The sequence below is a fragment of the Mobula hypostoma genome, chromosome 2 (genome assembly GCF_963921235.1).
Source record: "Mobula hypostoma chromosome 2, sMobHyp1.1, whole genome shotgun sequence".
In the NCBI taxonomy this organism is placed as follows: Eukaryota; Metazoa; Chordata; class Chondrichthyes; order Myliobatiformes; family Myliobatidae; genus Mobula; species Mobula hypostoma.
Window position 1 is genome coordinate 177,520,981 of NC_086098.1, and position 22,851 is coordinate 177,543,831.

General features: G+C 39.9%; 1 protein-coding gene and 1 non-coding gene across 3 annotated transcripts in view; both read right to left on the minus strand.

Annotated features, from left to right (window-relative positions):
• top1a (DNA topoisomerase Ia) overlaps positions 1-22,851 on the minus strand; it is a 90,254-nt gene that overhangs the window by 22,932 nt on the left and 44,471 nt on the right. For both annotated transcript variants that reach the window (XM_063041161.1, XM_063041160.1), the window contains exons 8-15: positions 20,841-20,929; positions 16,712-16,827; positions 10,399-10,520; positions 8,725-8,847; positions 5,935-6,122; positions 4,041-4,185; positions 3,218-3,361; positions 2,282-2,467 (exon numbers count right to left, since the gene is read on the minus strand). In XM_063041161.1, the coding sequence (XP_062897231.1) occupies positions 2,282-2,467; positions 3,218-3,361; positions 4,041-4,185; positions 5,935-6,122; positions 8,725-8,847; positions 10,399-10,520; positions 16,712-16,827; positions 20,841-20,929 (1,113 nt within the window). The remainder of the gene's footprint in view (positions 1-2,281; positions 2,468-3,217; positions 3,362-4,040; positions 4,186-5,934; positions 6,123-8,724; positions 8,848-10,398; positions 10,521-16,711; positions 16,828-20,840; positions 20,930-22,851) is intronic.
• On the minus strand, positions 13,666-13,784 carry LOC134343117 (small nucleolar RNA SNORA26). Its single transcript, XR_010017162.1, has one exon. It is a non-coding gene; the product is annotated as a small nucleolar RNA SNORA26 (small nucleolar RNA).

The window sequence follows — 22,851 nt, forward strand, 5'->3', positions numbered from 1 at the left end:
AGTAACATGGAAACTTTTTTTGCATGTTATGCAACAAACTAAATGCTGTGGTAGGAGTATAGATTGCATTGTGCAGTACATACTAAGAGTACAGTTGGGGTTGGTAAACTGATTGAAAGCCAAGTCTTCAGAGAGAAATGTTAACTACAGATCAACGATACTGAAAAGGACATGCCAGTACCATTTTCAATGGCAAGACTTCAAATCTCCACAATATTTGGAATAGGCAAGACAGCATATGTTATCCATTAAGCAGATAAAAGCCACATATTCATGGTACTGTGGACTATAATATGATTGCTTCTACAGACCCAAATGGTAGAAGGGATATTTCAGCCTTGGTGTGATGTCCAGTAAATGATAGTCAATGCCAGTACAAAAAGTACAAAACTCCAACTATCATTAGCCAAGGGATAAATAGCTAGAAAACATCTTGACATTGACAATGGCCTGGCAAAGCATTCTTAAAAAATTCAGTCTGTTTTGAGCCTCACTGAGAAGCAGGATGTGCTTAACTGATCTGCAGAAAGTCTTAATATCTTGCATACCACGCAGGTGTCTGCAATGGACAGAGCACCATTGGCAAACCTATCATTATGCAAAACCTTATCACTGAATTACAATTATCCAAGCCAGGGATCTGACAGATTCTAACTGAGTTCAGATGGAAAACAAATTATATTCAGGGGCTATAGACATAGTATAGATCTTTAAGTTAAACAATTATTAGAAAGCTTAAAAAAAGACAGCAATTGATGGAAATATCACAAAGAAGGGGGCATCTATAGAAAGGAAAACTAGGTTAATCCTTCATCAGTTTAAATGGTTCAGCATAGACTAGATGGGCCAAAGGGCCTGTTTCTGCGCTGTACTTCTCTATGGATAAGGCAGGCAAGAAAAATTAGTTTTCTACAGACAACCCAACTTGCAGAAATTTTCAATTTAAAAAACGTTTCAGGCCTCTGGCATCAGAATTTATATTGTAACAATTAAGAGAACAGTTCTAACTGCACTCAACTACTTTGCCGTTAAACAATTTCTAGTGTGGTAAAAATAAATATTATTCTCAATTTCTTTACCTTCCCCTCTAGATTCTGCACCTCTAGTAAGGCAAACGAGGTATTATCACTGAACTATTCAGTTGCAAAGCCTCACTGTGGAGACTCATTTAAATTCTCAAACCTTTTCAGAAGTAAAAATTGAAGCTGGTTAATTAGAAATGTTATTTTTTTCTTGTATTTTTATTCTAATTTTACTTTCCTATGCTTGCTTATTGTTTTTATATAATTACAAATGTACATTCAGTAGCCAACTTGATGAGGTACACCAAAGAACCCAGTGTGGCTTTCTGCTGCTGTAGCCCAACCACTTCAAGGTTCCATGTGTTACGTGATCAAAGATGCTCCTCTGTACACCACTGTTGTAACATATGGTTATTTGAGTTACTGTCGCCTTCCTGTCAGCTTGAACCAGTTCCGCTATTCTCCTCTGACCTCCCTCATTAACAAGGCGTTTTCTTCCCCCACAGAACTGCCGCTCACTGGATGCTTTTTGTTTTTCTACACAATTCTCTGTAAACTCTGCAGTCGGTTGTGCGTGAAAACCCCAGAAGATCGGCAGTTTTTGAGACTCTCAAACCACCCTGTCTGAGACCAACAATCATTCCAGTCAAAAATCACTTAGATCACATTTCCTCTCATTCTAATGTTTGTTCTGAATATCAGCTGAATTTCTTGACCACGCCTGCATGCTTTTATGCATTGAGCTGCGGCCACGATTGGTTGTTCAGGTATTTGCACGAACAAGGTGTACAGGTGTAAGTTTTAGTGAATTTTCACTAAATTCAGTAAATTTTAAGTAATTGTAACACAGCTGATTCTGTATTTTCTAGAATCTTCTTAAGTTTTTCTGCAACAGGTATCATGCCACTTGAAATTAGCCATTTCACGATCACACCTTACCAATGGAATAGGTTTCATCTCTAATCTGAGTATGAGACAACCACTACTACTTCTTTTTGTCTCCTTTCTAAGTTTGTTCTTTTACTTGCTAAGTTTTATGCCCCATTCTTGACTTCTGAAGAACCTCTGGAACAATATTACCAGACCCTGCAAATCTTAGTCCTGGGCACCCAGTTTAGGAACAATCTTAGGTGAAAGGTCAAGGTATATAAAAACAATGAAAAGATCCTTCCTAGACTGTGGTGATGACATGCTTATTGTTATAACTGCAGCGTTAGGCTACAAAGAATGAAACAAACAGTAGTCTTGCCAGACCTTACCCTTTTTTCCACTGGCACTTTGTTGTAATACCGAATGGAGTCTTTACCCAAGAAATCAAATTCAACCACGTATTCCTGACCATCAACCTCAGCGTGCAGGTTTATATGTTCCACTCGCAGAGAGCAACAACCTACTGTGTCTGCAGTCTCTCCTTCTTCCTTCTCATTACCAGCTCTCAAAGCTAGCTGCAATCAAAGAGGGGTGAAAATACAAACAGGAGATAATTAACTGAAAAGGACTAATGTTAAAGATGCCCCCTCCCCAAAACAGTGAAATGCCCGAAGAATAGTTCAGTGAAAACATCCATTTAAAAAGAAAGTAAGAAATCATCTAGCACAGGGGTTCCCAACCTTTTTTATGCTATGAACCAATACCAATTAAGTAAGGGGGCCATGGATCCTCTACTCTAGGTAAAGGCACAGCGAATTAAACTTTATTTCATATTGGTTACTCTGTACAGGGCTACAGTGTTATTTACTGGATCAAAACTAAAATTCTGAATTTCCCAACAGTTGGGAACCCCTGATTTAGGTAGGACATGCCCTCTTCACATTACTACCATCAGGAGGGTATGCAGGAGCCTAATGACACACATTCAATGTTCTGCCCCTTTGGCATCAAATTTCTGATTGGTCCATGAACTCATGAACACTACCTCACTTTTAGCTCTTTTGCACATTTAAAAAAATATTTCTTACTGTAATTTGTAACTTTTAAAAGTGTATTACACTATACTTCTGCTACAAACAAATTTCAAGACATCTGTATGTTAATGATAATAAATCTGATTCTGAGATTATACGAGCAATAGAAAAATACAAGGATGGGTCCAAAAGTGGAGGAAGTCAGTCAAGTCTTCCTCCTGTCCTCCATCTCTGCCATCCAAATCCATCTCCAACAGGGCCCACAGCACAGACAATATGGCTCTCACTCACCTTGTCAATAAAGTAAAGTGCAACAGCACGCTGTCGGACTTTCATTTCCTTTGACTTCCAGTCTTCCCTGTACTGTGCACGTATCTTGTCAACGTGTTTCTTCAACGTTCGCGCAGTCTCGTATTTCTGCCAATCCTTTTCACCCTATTCAAGTAGAAACAGTATGAGTTTCCCCCCTCCAATGACTGAGATTTGGGATTATTGATCACAGGAAGTTCCTAAGTGAGGATCGTGGCATCAACAGAAATCATGGGGATAAACTAACCAAACTCTGACAAAGGGATTCAGCAGATCAAAAGATGAAAACTAATGGGGCTTACTGAAAGGACTGCATAATTGCATTAGAAGAATGGATAAAGCAGAAAGTTGAATCAATATCTCTGCTTTAAATCAGACACACAATTGGTTAAGTTCAATATTGTTACCAATTCTCATCTAGTGATGCAACTGTAATAGTGTGATACAGTGATGTCAGGACGAAGGGTCTCGGCCCGAAACGTCGACTGTATTTCTTCCTAGAGATGCTGCCTGGCCTGCTGCATTCACCAGCAACTTTGATGTGTGTTGCTTGAATTTCCAGCATCTGCAGATTTCCTCGTGTTTGCATAATTATATCACATTTGTTTTCTCATTGCTGCTACCTCCCTCTAGTTCTCACAGCTGGATAATATTCACCCGGACGACTTTCAACAATCCAGTCACATGTAAAAAAAATAATTTCTATAGAATGTTGATCAGCATTAATATGGACATCGATACAGCAGATTAGCTACAGGTCACTGTCCACCAGCTCTCTCAGCCTCAAAAAAAAATCTCATTATACCTTAATTCTGGAGCTAGGGTTCAGCATGATATATTTGATAGAACCCTGGATGTTCTCTGTCCACGAGACCAGCCATGTCACTTTGTTGTCGTGGCGGACCTCTTTCCATTTTTGGCCTGGAGGTGGTTGTGGAATTTTTGAATCTCTGGAGACAACAGGGAAACGAGTCAGGAACATATTGCCAAAATTGTTCATCAGTCTCATTGTATGGTTAAAACGAAAAAAAAAAACCCACAAATAATTTACTAAACTCTAGTCTTCAAGGGGTTCAATGGAAGATTATTGCATATGGTTATAATAGGCCAATAAATGTAGTAGCAGTTTAGTTTGTTCTGTCACTTCCAAGTTTTTAAAAAAAATATTTAATAGTAAAAGCAGATATCACCATTCACGTCAAGCAAATTTGTCTGACATTGCATTGTTTATGACTCTAATTTTCCATTGACCCATCATCTCAAACATGCTCTCACCAAGGCTTTGGGATGGTGTCAAAGTCATCAGTTTTGGTTCATGAAGCAACATGCTTTTGCCACCACTAGAGGGAGCACCCTCCAAGATCCAGCAATGCAATATCTGGGGGTTTGCTCATACATAAGAGCATCAGCTGGCCAAAACACCTGCTTCCCGACCGGCAGCCGAATTAAATTGAAAGCCACTCACTCAGTATCCTATAAATTTTCTAATCTTGTGAGGTTTCAGAATCTGGTGCTGCTGGCATGGCAGCATTTTTGGCAATCCCTTAACACCATAATGGCTTTTGGTGAAGGAACACCCAAGTACCACTAGACAGAGAGTTCCAAGAACTAGACCAAGTATTACAAAGTAAAACACTCACAGCCTTTGACAGCAACATGGAAACTCAATACTATTCTTATTAAATCTGTTAAATAATACATTCCCAAGTCAAAGTGGAAGGGCCAAGAAAGATAAAACAGTCACTTATTTCTGATATCATTACAGTCAGTGCGGAAGCATACATTCGGTAGCCACTTTAAGTGGTCTTCTGCTGCTTAACCCATTCAGTTTAAGGTTTGACATGTTGTGCGTTCATAGATGCTCTTCTGCACATCACTGTTGTAACGTCATTCCCATTAGCTTGAACCAGTCTGGTCATTCTCCTCTGATCTCCCCCATTAACAATGTGTTTTCGCCCATGGAACTACCATTCACTGAATGTTTTTTTGTGAAAATCTAGTGACTGTTGTTTGTATAAAAAAAAATCACATATCAGCAGTTTAGAGATACTCAAACCACCCTGTCTGGCACCAACAACCATTCCACAGTCAAAGACACTTTGATCACATTTCTTCCCCATTCTGCTATTTGCTTTAACAACTGAAGCTCTTAACTATACATATTTTTATGCATTGAGTTGCGTTGCTGCCAAAGGATTGGTTGATTAGATATTTGCATTAACAACCTGGTGTAGGTGTACGAGTATATCTAATAAAGTGGCCAATGAGTGTTGACTAAAGTATCCTTTAATTTGGGGAAATGATAATCTCTCCTGCAACTTTCCACAATCTAGGCCTCCTTTATGTACAAGGTACAAAGGTATCAATTCCATAAAATTCCAAGAATGTCCTAAGCCAATCTTCATAAAATGCAAGCAGTAGGAACCAAGTAAAAATTAACAGTAAGAACCCTTAGTAAATCCACACCTCCACTGAGCTACTCTAGATCTAGAGCTAACAAACAACTAAATACAGGCAGAGTGTTGCTCAAGATAAAAGAAGATTGCTCGGCACAACAAATTAAAACTGTAATTCCTTATTAGTTTGCTCTGTGCAGGGCTATAGTATCATTTACTGGATCAATAGTGAAATTCTGAATTTCCAAGTTTGCTTGTTAATGATGCAGTGGCAAAACCCCGGGCTTCTTTGCAGATACTCACTTGCTACAGTTGATGATGATGTCCTGAGGCCTGATCCTTCTCTTCAGCATGCCCATCTTTGGATGGTTCCCTCGGCCACGGAAGAGCCCTGGTGGCTCAATTCTGAAGTTTGCAATCCGCTCTTTATGGTTGTCCATTATACAATATCCATATTCCTGTACAAGCTTCTCATTTTCTTCTTTTAATTTCTGGGATAGGTGGGGCAGTGAAGGAAAACTTAAATAAATCACAAAAACGCAACTCCTTCCAGTTTTTTCTCCCCACAATTCTAGCATCATACTTAAAATAGCAAAGCCTCAGAAATTACTGGCCACACAGTCCTAAGTTTCAGAAGTTCACCCTTGGCACAATAGCACAACAGTTAGAATGAAGCTGTTATAGTGCCAACAGCCTGGATTCAATTCTGTTGCCCAAAAGGAGCTTCTATGTTCTCCCTATACCTGTGAGAGTTACTGCCTGGTGTTTCAGTTTGCTCCCATATGTCAAGGATGTACAAGTTAATAGGTCACATGGAGGTAATTGGGCAGTGCAGGCTTTTGACCTATTACCGTGCAGTATCTCTGAATCTTTGTCTCCAAGTTCTCTTTCAGTGACTCCCAGGGATCACCGCTTTATCTCTTTATAGCTTCTAGCAAAAAGCCCTTCAAATAAAATAAATACTACTAATTCATTTTTTTTTTGTTTTTCCTGCTGCCAAGTTGCAGTTTCATTTTAAAGTTAATCCCACATTTAGGGGAAAATCTCAGAGAGGGGGTTCATTATTTGTATATGCCATTTGACTGTGATTCCCAAGCATGTGTTTGATTTTCTGGGGGTGGTGAAGGAAGAATGAATGCGTGGGGGTAAATTAGTATGTGAGTGATTCAGAAGCATTAACTGGCAATCCAGGGACACGAGTTAAAATGCATTTAATTAAATAATGTACTATAATGTTCATAAAACTCTGGGATTTCCTTTGAGCTGAGGGTAGAAAGAGAATGGAAGAATGCAATCTGGTTGTATTACATTTGCTGTGTTAAGACAGAATAACAAAGATTTACACTCTACAGTATAGGCGACCCAGGTTCAATTCCCACAGCTGCCTGTAAGGAGTTTGTATGTTCTCCCTATGATTGCACCTGTTTCCTCCAGGTGCTGGTCATTGTAAATCGACCCATGATTAGGCTAGGTTTAAACTGGGGGATTGCTGGCGGTGTGGCTCGAAGGGCGTATTCCGCATTGTACGTCAATTTAAAAAACTATTAAGATCAACAATTAGCCTTATTTGTCTCATATACAGTATACTGAAATATAAAGTGAAATGCACTGTGTGTGTTAAATCAAATCAGTGAGGATTGGGCTGGACAGCCTGCAGGTGTTGCCATGCGTCTGGCGTCAATGTAGCTTGCCCACAAATCACTAACCCCATCCATACATCTTTGGAATGTGGGGGGAAACCCAGTGGTCATGGGGACAACGTAGAAACTCCTTATAGACAGTGGTGGGAACCGAACCTCAAACTTCTAGCTGGTGCACTACTGCTACTGCACCACCTACTTGATTCAGGGACATAAAACCAGATGAACCATCTGTCACTGATTTTGAAAATGAATTTCAATAAAGCAGAACTGCTCCTTATCACCATTACAGAGTAGTACAAAGACAAAATCAGCAAGCCACTAACTGCAGTTACCCTCTTACGCTATGCCTTTAACATCACTAGGCCCTCAGCATGGAACTTTCAAACATCATATGAATATCTGCATCACAATGACAATGACTTAAGGAGAGGTCTTGTGAAGGCATTTTGGGAGAGCACTGAAAGTTGACCATGCCAACAATGGACAAGATGCAGAATGAAGAACAATACCTTGGATGCACATACACTATCTTTTCAGTAGATTTATGTTGAAACACCGTACGTATTAGAGCGTAGAGCTTAGGAGAATCAATGGCGTCTTGCATCTACGGAACAGCTCTATTTCCATCTTTGATAACTCTACTTTTCCCTTTCAAGGTTCTTTTGAAGATCCTGACCTGGAGTTACACACTGACTATGTTTCTTTGTGGGAATGGGACCCACCGTCGGGGTTTCACGAATGGCTGTTATTTGCTTGCCTTCGGAGGACCGAGATTTCGTGCCACAGAGACGAGGGGGGAATCGGAGGTCAATGTCCGGGCAGGAGATCGGTATGTCATGGGAGAGGGAAGATCTAAGGGCTGTGTACCCAGAGACCTGAGATCTTTGGGCACAGAGCTCAGAAAAAGTGACGCAATGGACTTTTAACATCATAAACCAGCAAGTTGCTTGTTATGTCTCCCCTCTCGCTGTGAAATGGAGACATCTCTTCCTCCCTTATTGGGGGGGGGAGAGGGGAGGGACACACACACACACACGGTGGTATGTCGAATACTGGGTGAAACACAAAGTCTGCGGTAACTGCAAATCTGTGTTTTTGCTGTTGCTTTGCTCACGCTTGAGTGCTCGATGGTGGGTGTCGATGCTTACTGCTGCTAACACGCAGGATGGAGGAAAGCTCGAGGGGGGTGGGGGGGGGACTTTGGGGTCCTAACATTTAACTGTCATTCATTCTTTGGGGGCATTCCTCTGTTTTTTGTGGATGGTTGCAAAGAAAAAGCATTTCAGGATGTATATTGTATATATTTCACTGACATTAAATGTACCTTGAAACAGTGTAGATTATTGTCACAGTTTCTGTAACCAGAAAACAAGAGGGTAAGCATGGAAATGTGCCACATGGGACATTCACCAGAGTAAAATCACTGGTGAACCCCTCTCCCAGTACAAACCTGTTTCTCCTCTTTGGACATCTGCTTTCGAGCCTCTGACTGCGCCTTGAAATATTGGCTCATTTCTTCAAAGTTGCATTTGTTGAGATCCGTTATTGTCGCCTTCTCTTCTGGTTTCATTTCCTACAATGGAGTAAGACCTTAATTACTCAATCTGTAGCAGAGCCAAGGATGCAAGAAACTTTGGATCACACTGCAAACATCCTAATATAGGAATAAGTAGTTACTGGGTGTCTTTTTTATCAAATAGCATTCAACCACGGACGGAACCAACAAAGATGTTAGAAGAAGTTCAAAGAGCAATATATTGACAATAACAAGCAAACTGCAGTGTTTTATGAAGATACTTTAGTCCTGAACTGAACAATCAGAAGGAATGAAAAGAAAATAAATCCTACAACTTTGCCAAATGCAAACTTCCGCAGTTTCAAGATGCTCAAGCAGCTTTGGAAGAGTTGTCATAAATCGAGCACACTCTTTAAAATAACCGTTTCTTCCACGTCTCGTCTCAATTAGAAACACCCATTCCTTCCCCTCTTCAACCGTAACCCTCGAATCTTCTTACCCAATCCTCTAAAAACTCATAATTGGCATAGCTTTTATCATTTCTATAGCTTTATCTAAATCTGCCCATTGTTTTCAGAAGATGGGACGGCATGGTTACATAATGGTTAGCACAATGCTTTACTATGCAGGCGACCTGGGTTCAATTCCCACTGCTGTAAGGAATCTGTATGTCCTCCCCGCGACCGTGGGGGTTTCTTCCGGGTGCTCCGGTTTCCTCCCACAGTCCAAAGACGTACCGTTTGGTAGGTTAACTGGTCCTGTGATTCGGCCAGGGTTAAACTGGGGACTGGGTGGGCAGCGTGCCTGGAAGGACCTATTCCACGCTGTATCTCAATAAATAAGATGGGAAGAACAACAAATGGCATATAATTATCTATGAAGAACAAAAAATATTTCAACTATGAAGTGGTCAGTTCTCAGCAGTACAGTATCTTGAACTAACAGGATTAAGCACCAATCCAGGCTTCCAGATATGCTGCAAGGTCACCTTCCTATCTATTTAATTTTATTTTAGCCTCTACTCTAGCAGCAAAAGTTCCATGTGTTCCCTTTACCAAAAAAAAAAAGCACACTGGCCCTTGATGAATGCTCGCTAAGTTGCTAGGTTAGGTGACAGAATGGCTCAGTTAGTAATGGCCTGAATTTAGTAGGCTACGAGTTTGAAGCCATTCTCAATATCCAGGCTGACAAACCAGTACAGTCCTGGGAAATTTGTGCATTGCTGTTGACATTATTCTGTTTGAGAGAAAAAGAAACAAGCCCCTGGAAATAATAACATGGAGCAGTAGATATGGTTTCACAATTAATTCACAATCTAAAAGTAGACTATAAAACATACGAGATTCTGTAGGTGCTGGAAACGCAGAGTAACACATGCAAAATACTGGGGGATCTCAGCAGGCAAAGCAGCATCTATAGAAAGGAAAAAGAGTTGACGTTTTGGACTGGAAAGGAGGGTGGGGAAAGCCAGAATCAGGTGGTGGTGGTGGTGGGAAGGGAGTACAAGCTGGAAGGTGTTAAGTGAAGTCAGAGCAGTAGAGGAAGCAGTGAGAGAGGGTCTCAGTGAGGTCCTGTCAAAGAGCAGACTGCTCTAGTCAACAAACTTACCTTTCTCCAGTCCTTGAAAAAATTCTTCCTAAAGATATCTTTCGTAGTGTACTCATGATCAAGCATTTTAGCGAAGAATGTTGCAACCTCTTCACTCTGAGGGCTCAACTTCATGGGCTTCCCTAAACATTAAAAGATTGGAATTAGACACCACAAAAGCTAAGGTCAGCTGAGTACAAAGTTAATCGACAACCTCATCGACCTGTTCAATTACAGCTTAATTTATTGTCTTAAAGATACTATGAGCAAACTAATACTGGATTACAAGACCATAAGATATATGAACAGTATTAGGCTGTTTGGCCCATTGAGTCAGCAACCTTGGGATTGCTGCCTGTGCCACTCGTCAGTGAGGATAGGAATAGAATGAGGTGGCAGATAAATGTGTGGCTGAAGAATTGGAGCAGGGGGCAGGGATTCAGATATCTGGAAAATTGGGACCTCTTCTGGGACAGGTGTGACCTGTTCAAAAGGGATTGGTCTGCACTTGATTCCAAGGGGGACCAATATTCTTGTTGGCAGGTTTACTAGAGCAGTTGGGAATGGTTTAACCTAATATAGCAGGGGGATAGGAAACAGTATGATAGAGCTGAGGATGAGCCTGCAGGTTTACAAGTAGATGGCGGATGTAAGAGGAATGTAAGGAAGGACAAGCCAATGATTGGGTACAAATGCAGGCAGAGCAGAGAATTAAATTGTACCACACAGGTGAAGAATACAGGACTGAAGGTGTTGCACTTAAATGCACGTAGCATTTGGAATAAGATGGATGAACTTGTGGTACAATTAGAGACTGGTCATATGACGTTGTGGGCATCACTGAATTATGGCTGAAAGGCGGCCATAGTTGGGAATTTAACGACAAAGGATATACTTTGTATTGAAAGGACAGGCAGGAAGGTGTGGCTCTGTTGGTAAGAGATGGAATTACAACTTTAGAAAAAGGTGACATATGGTCAGAGAATACTGAATTTTTGTGGGTGGAGCAAGGCACAGGATAGCTATGTCCCACAGAAGAAGCAGTTCTCAAATGGCAAGGGTAGGCAAACGTGGCTGACAAGGGAAGTTAAGGACTGCGTAAAAGCCAGGAAAGGGCATATAAGGTAGCAAAAGTGCGTGGGAAGTTGGATGATTGGGAAACTTTTAAAATCCAAAAGGCACCTAAAAAGCTGTAAGAAGGGAGAAGATGAAATATGGTCATGAATGTCAGGGAGCAGGAGTGAGTACCATTGCTGTTACAAAGGCAAAAGTGCGAGGCAAACTGAAAGGTCTTAAGGTGGTTAAGTCACCTGGACCAGATGGAATACATCCCAGAGACCTGAGAGGCTGCCGGAGAGATAACGGATGCATTGCTCATGATCTTTCAAGAGACACGATTCTGGCATGGTTCCAGAGGAATGGAAGATTGCAAATGTCACTCCACTTTTTAAGGCAAAAGAAAGGAAATTAATAGGCCACTAACCTCAGTGGTTGGGAAAGAAATCTTGCCTGACAAATCTGTTAAGAGTTCTTTGAGGATATAACAAAGAGAGTGGACAAAGAAGAGGTAGTGGATGCCATTTACTTGGATTTTCAGAAGGCATTTGATAAAGTGCCACACATGAGACTGCTTAACAAGGGAAAATCCTATAGTCTTCCAGGCAAGATTCTGGCATAGATAGAGGAATAGCTGATAGGTAGGAAGCAGTGAGTGGGAATAAAGGGGACCTTTTCTGGTTGACTGCTAGTGACTCGTGGCGTTCCTTAGGGGTCAGTATTGGGACCGCTACTTTTCACATTGTTTGCCAGTGATTTGGATAATGGAATTGATGGTGTTGTGACAAAGTTTGTGGATGATACGAAGATAGGTGAAGGGAAAGTAATGAGATTGCAACAGAACTTAGACAAAGTGGAAGAATGGCAACAAAGTGGCAGATGGAGTACAGTATTGGGAAATGTATGATAATGCATTTTGGTAAAAGGAACTATAGTGCAGACTATTATCTAAATGGGGAGAAGGTTCAAATATCAGACGTGCAGGGGGACGTGGGAGTCCTCATGCAAGACTCCCAGAAAGTTAATTTACAGGTTGAGTCTGTGGTAAAGGCAGCGAATGCAATGCTGGCAGTTATTTCAATTGCAATAGAATATAAAAGCAAGGAGATAATGCTGAGGTTTTATGAGACACTGGTCAGGCGTATTGGAGTACAGTCAACAGTTTTGGGCCCCACATCTCTGAAAGGATGTGCTGTCATTGGAGAAAGTCCAGTGGAGGTTCATGAGGATGATTCTGTGAATGAAGGGGTTAACATATGAGGAGCATTTGGCAGCTCTGGGCCTGTACTCACTGGAATTTAGAAAAAATAGGATTTTTGTTTTAGCCAGACAGTGGTGAATCTGTGGAATGCTCTGCCACAGACTGGGGTGGAGGCCAAGCCTGTGTGTATATTTAAGACTGAAGTTGATAAGTTCCTTGATTGGTCAGGGCATCAAAGTATATGGTGAGAATGCAGGTGTATGGGGTTGTATGGAATCTGGGATCATCCATGATGAAATGGCAGAGCAGACTTGGGCTGAATGGCCTATTTCTGCTCTCATGTCTTTTGGTCTTATAGAGACTACTCCACCATTTCATCATGGCTGATCCATTTCCCTCTCAGCATCAATCTCCTGTCTTCTCCCCATAATCCTTCAACCTCTGCTTTAAATATACACTATGACTGCCTCCAAAGCCAATTATAACATAGTACTTTAAGATGCCAAGCCATAGATCATCTGGAAGCAATCCTGTATGCAAACTAAGAGGTCAGAAGCCAAGTCCATCTGAGTGACTGGATACGAAGGAATCATGATTAGAGAGGGGATACCATTCCTTCAACACTGATGTACAGCCTTTACACCACTGGAAACTCAGTAGAGTGAACAAACCAGACTTGCATCAGAAACCCAGTCTCCATGCAACTAATCCTTTCAAAAGGATGTCAAGAGACGGATCAAATATTTCATTCCAATTGGTATCAAGCTCAGGCTAGCCATGAATGTAAAAAGGAAAAAAATCAGCAGGTGCACAAGCTCTGGAGAGCTCATAGACATCACTGTTTACATTTGCTCAGTGGAAGTTAATTAAATAGCAATGGAGCATTTAAAATTTTTGGGTTTGGCATCCTAATTGAATTATTTTAGGCTATCTATAACATTTTCATTAACTATCAATCCCACAGTGTAGTCTTTAAAGCAGCATCTTTTTTTCTAACTAATGTCACTCCCAGGTTAATGATACAACAATAATTTTGTCCTTCCTGACAGGAACCAAAGCATACAGTAGCTGATGCTCTGGGTTTTAAAGAAGAGTTTTTCTATCCCTTATTCATGGCCACTCAAAGAACAAAATTACAATGAGTGGGCAAAGCTGGAAGGGAAGTGTTAATTAAGTTCTTCAATAAATCCAGTCACTTTCAATCCCATTGCTAATAGCTTACGCTAAACAGTAAACATAGTACTGGTACTGAACAGCAACACAGTGAATTCAAATCCCAGAAAGGAAGTAAATTGGTTAGGCTGTAGACTAAAAGACATTGAATTCTTTCCTTTCTTCCCCCTCCTTCTCTCAGAAGTGACTAAGCCCACCTTTACCATAGCAAGTGCTGCCATAGCAATTATTGCTGGCTGTATGTAATGGGCAAATCAAACAAAATAGATGAATGACAGGGAGATTTGTACATGTTTTGTTTTGACATATTATTCATCCTCCAGAATGAACTTGCACAACCAATTCAGTTCCCATCCTCATGACCCCCATTTCCAATCAGTGTAGACTTCTAATATTTTGCTTTATTTAGCCACTGTTCTCTACTGACATAATTAGCCTTTCTACTAATCCCAGTTGCTCCCAACAAATCAACCATTTACACACTTCAAATGCGGCCATCACCGGTAATTATCCATCTTTAATTACACTGAGTTGAGGGGCCAGTTACAGCTGACCACTTTGGTGTCATTATAGTTATAACCTATATGTCATACTCGTAAGGACAATATTTCTTTATCTGAAGAATATTCCAAATATTAATTGAATTTAAACTCCTTGGCTGAAGAGATAGATTCAACCTCAAGTCAAAATTAACAGCTCATGCTTCCAGATTCTAATTCCATCACTTAACTACTGTATTATAGTACCTACCACCCAAATTGAACCTACAACTGAAAACCATTTCTTTGATGACTCCCTCTTTTGCTAGTCCTTGTCTATTTACTATACCACCACCGTGATAAGCCAGACAATTAGATTGTACTGTTATTTCTACCAATCCTTCATACACCTTGGTAACTCCCATCCAAAACAAAATCTGACATTTTCAACTTCAGCAGCATTTTATGGAAGGCAACTTCCAATTTCAAAATCATGATCCATCAGTTGTACAGCAATCATCCTCCCAGTCCCTCCCTTACCTGGAATTTTCTTCCGGTGACCACCTCTCTATTTTAATTACATTAATGCTTTCTCTGCAGAAAGCAACTGGATAACAAATCCAATGATGGTTTAAGACGTCCAAATTAAACAGACAGGTTTATACTACACAAAAATTACCACTCCCTTACTTGAAAACCCTCCTTTCAGACACGAGAACAATTGCACATCTAGGCTCAGTACATTTTAAAGATTACTGCAGAAACAGAAAGGGGAAAGGGAAGAGATCCCACTCATAATTTGATTATTAAATGGCTTAGAAGCAGAGTATTATTGAACACCTGTTTCCCACAGACAAACGACAATCATTCTGCCAACAGATAGGGCTGATTCAGTCTCAAAGCAAGTAACTCCCACACTCCCTGCTATTTAGCCAATGACTCAATAAAAACTGAGCCTTTGCATCGAGATACTGAAAAACAATTAGTTAAAATTAGCATATTGGGAACAAAGACTGATAGGAGGTGAGGACAGAATGCGAGCAGCTGCTGATACAGTCTGTGCTTCCTATACCGGATGCTCAACATTCAATTCCTCAGCTTGCAACACAACTAAATACCACTTAATGCCCAGGTGCATCATGCAGACCTGAATGAAGGTACAACTGTCCACCCTCCACCTGGGTATAATTTCTGCAAAAAAAAACACCCTGGCCATTTTGAGGAAAAAAAAGAACCAACACATTTAAAAACAACTGAACACTTAGAACTTGCCTTTCTCACAGACAAATTTTCTCTATTTTAAATACAGGTTGCACGGCCTGAAATTTCATGTGCTTCTAGTATTTATTTCAGTCACCACAGCAATTAAGCAGGAAAACTTCAGGGAAACAAAAATCACAATTATGAAATTCTCAATCCGGTAAGAAAATTTTGCTTGGCCAGAAATGCAGGTTATTTGCAAGATTAGCTTTTCTTCTTTTTCTCCCCCCTCTAGAAAACCATAACTATTACTTACAGTAATGAAATAAGATGACAAGTTGTCTGTATCCTATGTGCCACATTTACTCTACTACAGGAGATTGGTTGCCTGCCAAAGCTACCAATTATAGCTGGTGTAGGCTGAATGACCCTCAACATAAAAAGCCACTTTGAAACAAGGTTGTGGTTTTATAAGATGATAATATGAGCAGAACAGCATCCATGTCACACTGTCTCCCAACAGGATGAATATTGAAAATCTTTAAAAATTGATGGGTATCAGTTCTACATGTCACTAATGACATCAGTCAATTCCACTTAGAATAGCAAACTGCTGAGGATATGGGCACCACATCAGAACATCTGGAGCCACAAGTGGTGATGGCACTGAACATACGAGGTCCTTCTCAAATTAAAAAAAATATTGGTTTTAACTGAATTGATCAACACTGCAGGATAGCAGTGATATCAACTGTGAAGGGAGGATGACCAAATCTACACACAAACAACAACTATTTTGCCAGCATCACCTGCACCCAAAATCTAGGGCAGTCACAACTCAATATACCATGAATCACAGTGAAGGTCCCGCCCAGCTTGTAAATGTCTGACTTGTGTGTAACCTGTATAGACATGGATGAGCATTTGGTGAGATGGACTTGCTGACTGCCGGGGGCTGCAGGCATCTGAGACTCAGTTTGCAGCTGCATTTTCAACTAACAAACTATTCTGGTCATTAGCAGCTCACAGGATTGAAACCCTGCCATGAACTCTGAACAATATGTACCACCTTCTAACAGCATATCTTTGTTGTAATTGTATCTACATTGAAACACAGTGATAAAGTTCCATGTATTCAACTCCTGATTTTGCTTTTCTCAGCCACCCCTCTGCTATTCTCAATTGAGTACTGGAAACATTAGTATACTTATTTTTGCTCTCTTACCATCATAATAGAATTTAACACCATCTGGGAGTGGAATGTAGGGCGGAGCAAACACTGGGCCCTTGTGTTCCAAAAATTTCCATTTCACACCATCCGTATAACGTTCTTCTTCCCACCTGCACAAAATAAAATATACTTGAGATTGTCTAGAATTTAACTATACTACTGCCATGACAAAACCATCAATTCACTTCCTCATCTAAAGTCTCATTAAATGTTAGGCAGGTTGAAAACTGTTTGATATTTTCAAGTACCTTGCATGAATCCCCTGAAAATTCATCTAGAAGCAGCAACTATGATATCTGGGGCCAGCTTCTCCTTAGTATGCATAGTGAGTGCTGAGAAATGCAAAGGTTGTTCCAAGCAAGCTAATTTGCACTCATCCACACCCTACACAGTACCAGCCAAGCAACACACACGAAATGCTGGAGGAATTCAGCAGGTTAGGCAGCATCTACAGAAGGGAATAATTTCCAGCACCTGCAGAATATCTTGTGTTCATGACCAGCTGAGCAAGTGGTATCTCTCTTCCTCAAACCAACTTGTCTCTAGTTCACTAATTCCCTACCCATTTCTCCATGATCCGCTATGGGTTCAATTCTCATCGCTGTCTAAAAGGAGTTTGCACGTACTCCTTGTGACCACATGGGTGTTCTCCCACATTCCAAAAACATACGGGTTAGGGATAAAATATGTAAGCATGCCATGTTGATGCAGGAAGCATAGTGACACTAGTGGACTATATAGCATAATCCAAATGTGACAAATGAAGCTAATGTCTCTGCTCCAGAATGAAATGGTTCTATTGAATTTCACATTCAGCTGGGCTTTCAAACAGCTGTGAACGTGCCTCTCCCTTTCCTTAGGTATTTGAAAAAGGTCTCACATTGTTTCAATTTTCTTTAAACTTCCTTGAGGAAGTTTCAGATATACTTTTTTCAATTAATATGACTAAAATGCATGAAGCAACATAACTGAAATTCTGAATAGTTTCCTAATTCAAGTCTAAAGAATTCTCAATTACATAGTGCACAAAGAGACAAATTGGCAGCCACTAGAACCCAGCCCCAGTTTTAATCCGCTGTGTGGTCAAAGATCAATTTCACAATAAGTGACAACCTACTGCTATTAGATGGATTCATAAACAGAACAGCACAGACCCTTTGGACCATGATGTTGTGTCGACCTTTTAACCTACTCTAAGATCAATCTAACCCTTCTCTCCCACAGTGCTTCTTTCAAATTTTCAACTACCCAGTATATAGTACAAATGACAATTTCATCAGCTGCTTTTTCAGTAGTTTGGCTTCAAACCATATTGAAGCACAGAAATAGTGCACTCAATGGAGATCATTTTTTTAAAAATGGAAATTAATGAAAGGAGGAGCAAGAAATCCAGTCTGACAAATGCAGTTAGAGTTGTGGTGTTCAGACTTAATACTGGTGGGGAGAGATAGGTAATGTTTTAGATTCCACTTAAAGACCCATGCCCAAACTAGGAATAATGTCAAAGCGTTAAGAAACAGGGAATGCACTATCGTTGCTGACTGAAATTTTAAAAAAGAGAAATCTTTCTGCATCCTTCAGCATTTGAGATTTAATGTCATATTTTAAGTTGGAAAAACCACGAAGGTCAAAGTCATGACTGAGAATACACTGTCTAAACAACGGATGCAAAGTTAGTAGCTTTTAAAAGGCAACAGATAAGTACTTAGAATCTGAAAGAAAAAGATCCACATCAATTGAGAAAGGACAAGTTTCTTCAAAAAGTTAATATAGCACAGAGAACAAAATTCTCTTCGTGCTGTTAGCCTAAAATCCTAACACTGCGTATATTATTTCAACTAGATGAACAAATTGTTTTGTTGAAGGCATGAACAGAAACTGCTTAGGTGTTTTGACAGGGCTATTTCAAACACTAATGGTGATCTGTTCAATAGTAGCAGTAATGAGAAGAAACTTGCCACCTGACATTTTTTATAAATGTGTTTTAAACTCAGACTAAAAATCATGGAACAACACCATATTTAATGATGGAAAAGTAATTAGTTTTTAAACTAATTCTCCCATCAACAAGATTACTTCAATCTTATTGTATGAGCTTCACTATACAACCAAATATTAGATAGGAAAACTTAGCAAAAACTATTTTTTAAAAAATCAAGCTCTAGAACCTGTGATGAGATAAATGCTGACGGTGTCACTATCATAATGGAAGAAACTTGACAACAACTTCAGAAATATGCCCATAAACATGGAAACACAAATTTCTGTCAATACTGTTCAGCCTAAGAAACTAATGCATTACAAAATGACATTTACAAACTATTTCTTTAACATCCAATTCATTACCACCCCACATGTTACGAGGTCGAAGTCTGTAACCAACAGTAAAGATAAAGATTAGCTTTATTTGTCACATAAACATTGAAACATGATTAAATGCGTAATTTGCATCAAATCAGCAAGGATTGCGCTGGGGGCAGCCCATGAGTGTCATGCTTCCAGTGGCTTCGTATGGCATGCCTACGATTCACTCACTGATCCTAACCAAAAGGCTTTGGAATGTGGGAGTAAACTGTGATGGGAATCGAATCCAGATCTTTCTGAAGCTGGCACTAAAGTGAGTGTCATCCCAGTATAGGAGTACCACCCCGCAAAACGTGTACACAAGGGGTTTCTAGAAGTAGCAGCACAAATGCTACATTCAGAAAATGAGTAAAAAGCATTTTACAGCCTGTTGTATACTTATATCATTTAGGCTCTTAAGCAACATAATTATTAATCAATAATTATTGCTTCACCTCTCTGGCCCCACAATATGTTGGGTGAATTGTCACCATCTTAACTATACTTTAAAATTCAATTTGTCTTAAAAAAGGCATCTTAGCTTCTACAAATTCCTATCTTTATTTGCAGGACTGTTAAGTTATTAATTAAAATTAACGTTGTGTAAGGAGGACTTATGATTCCTCAGTCAAAAAGCTTAATGATATCATACTACAAGCAACACACATCAAAGTTGCTGGTGAACGCAGCAGGCCAGGCAGCATCTATAGGAAGAGGTACAGTCAACGTTTCAGGCAGAGATCCTTCGTCAGGACTAACTGAAAGAAGAGCTAGTAAGAGATTTGAAAGTGGGAGGGGGAGGGGAAGATCCGAAATGATAGGAGAAGACAGGAGGGGGAGGGATGGAGCCAAGAGCTGGACAATTGATTGGCAAAAGGGATATGAGAGGATCATGGGACAGGAGACCCAGGGAGAAAAAAAAGGGGGGAAAAAATCCAGAGGATGGGCAAGGGGTATAGTGAGAGGGACAGAGGGAGAAAAAGGAGAGAGAAAGAATGTGTATATAAATAAATAACGGATGGGGTACGAGGGGGAGGTGGGGCATTAGCGGAAGTTTGAGAAGTCAATGTTCATGCCATCAGGTTGGAGGCTACCCAGACGGAATGTAAGGTGTTGTTCCTCCAACCTGAGTGGAGGCCGTGGATAGACATATCCCTCTGTCCCTCTCACTATACCACTTGCCCATCCTCCGGGGTCTCTCCCCCCCTCCCCACTTTTCTTTCTCCCTGGGCCTCCTGTCCCATGATGCTCTCATATCCCATTTGCCAATCAACTGTCCAGCTCTTGGCTCCATCCCTCCCCCTCCTTAATTCTCCTATCATTTCGGATCTTCCCCTCCCCTTCCCCCTCCTACTTTCAAATCTCTTACTAGCTCTTCTTTCAGTTAGTCCTGACGAAGGGTCTCGCCCTGAAACGTCGACTGTACCTCTTCCTATAGATGCTGCCTGGCCTGCTGCTTTCACCAGCAACTTTGATGTGTGTTGCTTGAACTTTCAGCATCTGCAGAATTCCTCGTGTTTGCTTGATATCATACTAGTTGGACACCAGAGATGCCACAGGACTGGCAGCCAACAACAAATGCCACTGAGAAAGTAAAGATCTGTGTCAGATGTTTGTGTGCACGTTTCTGAGCTTAGTGGCAAGGCCCGGCACAGTAAGTAAATCTGGGCCATTGTAATTTTCTCACAAAAAGATTCAGGAACAAGCAGGAAATCCAACTTGATATGTAGGTGGGATATGGTGCGAGGAAGAAAGAGACCAATATTCTACACAATCTTACCATTTCCATTTATTCTCTTCCTCTTTTTTCTTCTTCTTTTTTCCTTGTCCATCACCTTCCTCTTTGACTTTAGATTTTTTGTTTGATCCCTAAAAGGAAGATCAATTCTCAGTAACAGCGTAATACTCAGATTCCAGAATCATTACCGCTATCATTATCAAATACAGAAAGAGAATCTCTGCAACCCAAAATTTAAGGTTGCAATCACTCAATACCTAAATCGTTAGCTAGCATAAAAAGCACAAAAAACAAAACTGACACTGCATCAAATACAGTACTTCATGGGTATCATGTTTAAAATACCCAGCACACAATAATTTAGTTTTTACGTGCAGTCACCGTTGCTGTGGGCAACGATACATAACTAGAGATTTAAAAATATGCACAAGAACAGGAGACGCTAAATGGTAGTGGAGTGCAAAGAAGATGAATTATATTGGTTTAGTTACAGCATGTGCACAAATATGGAGCAAAACATCAGTTGAAAAGAATTTCAGGTGAACCAATACCACAGATGAGGTTATTAAATATATTTTAAGAGTACAGAGTCTCCCATGTACAAATGGCATTAAAGTATTGCAAGAAAACAGGAGATCTTTCCTGTTTTGTTTTTGCACTAGTTATTTAATTTATTTTTTTATATATACTTATTGTAATTTATATATTTTTATGATGTATACCAATATACTACTGCCTCAAAACAACAAATTTCATGACACATTTCAGTGATCAAATCTGATTCTGAAAGCAGGAAATCTCAAAATTGCGATCCAGAATCAGCTATGATATTGTCATATAACTGAGATAGGCCAATGCGCTGAGCAGTGTGTTTCTGGTTTTATTTTCCATTTTTCAGTGTAAACCATTCAAGAAAGATTGGATGAAGGAAGCCAGATCAGTGCTGAAAGATATTGTCATATGACTGGAAGGAAACGATGCAGATGATTCAAAATTTATTTTGTTAGAATTAAGGAATAATACAGCAGTCGTTATAGTACATGCTGCCAGATTACGCAGATGGAGAGGTTACAAGCAAATTGAGAAAGATGCAAAAAAATTATGTTATGAAAATAGTAATTTCAATTACTCAACCCCATCTTGGCTATTACAGCATTAAGGGGAGGAATTCTAGAAATAAGTAGAACCACCTTCTTGACTAATACCTTTCATCTGACAAGGAAACAAGTAGCACAGGGTTGGATTCTAGGGAATTACGCAAGGTAATCTTCCATTAAAACACATGGGAAATAGTGAACACATTATTTCATTGACAGAAGTGCTAAATTCAAAGCATTGAGAAGAAATTATGTCAGTTGCGTGAAATCGAAAGATTGGCAAATAAAACAGTAGGTTAGAAAAACATAAGAACAAGTGCAGACTAATCATCAGCCAGCATTTCTAAAACATGACCAAGCAAAGATAAACCATTGCAGCAAGAAAGGAAACAAGCGTGATTGTTTTCCAAACCAGTTAACTTGGCAAGCGACAAACTAAAACAAAATTAGTAGATAACACATTGAAATTTAAAAGTCTTAAACATTTAGATAGTAAAGGTGTAGTAAACGCTGAGCGACTGAGTATGTGGCAACCACTTTCAATAGGTCTTGCCAATATATAAAACAGTCTGTAGAGAAACTGACAGGAAAATACAAGAAAGAGGTATTTAAAAGAATGCACCAGAAGTACAGATGGGATAGACAGTAAAAAATGCAAGGATGAGCAAAGCTAGTAAACACATTTTGTAATCCTTAGATATAACAAGTGACTTCAGGGGAAAAGTGGGAAACAAAAAGAGAAGGATAGACGTGGTAATAGCTAACCAGTTTAAAGCAGTTGTGGAGAATGGTTGTAAGAATACCAGATAATAAATTTATTAAAGGATTATTTTAAGAAAGTAATTGAGGAAAGTGCGTGCTATCACTAACTAAAATTGGCGACAAAACAAAGTCCATGAGATTAAAGGGACAGCAACTCTAAAACTTGCAGTGACAGGAAGCACAACGTAGTGAGC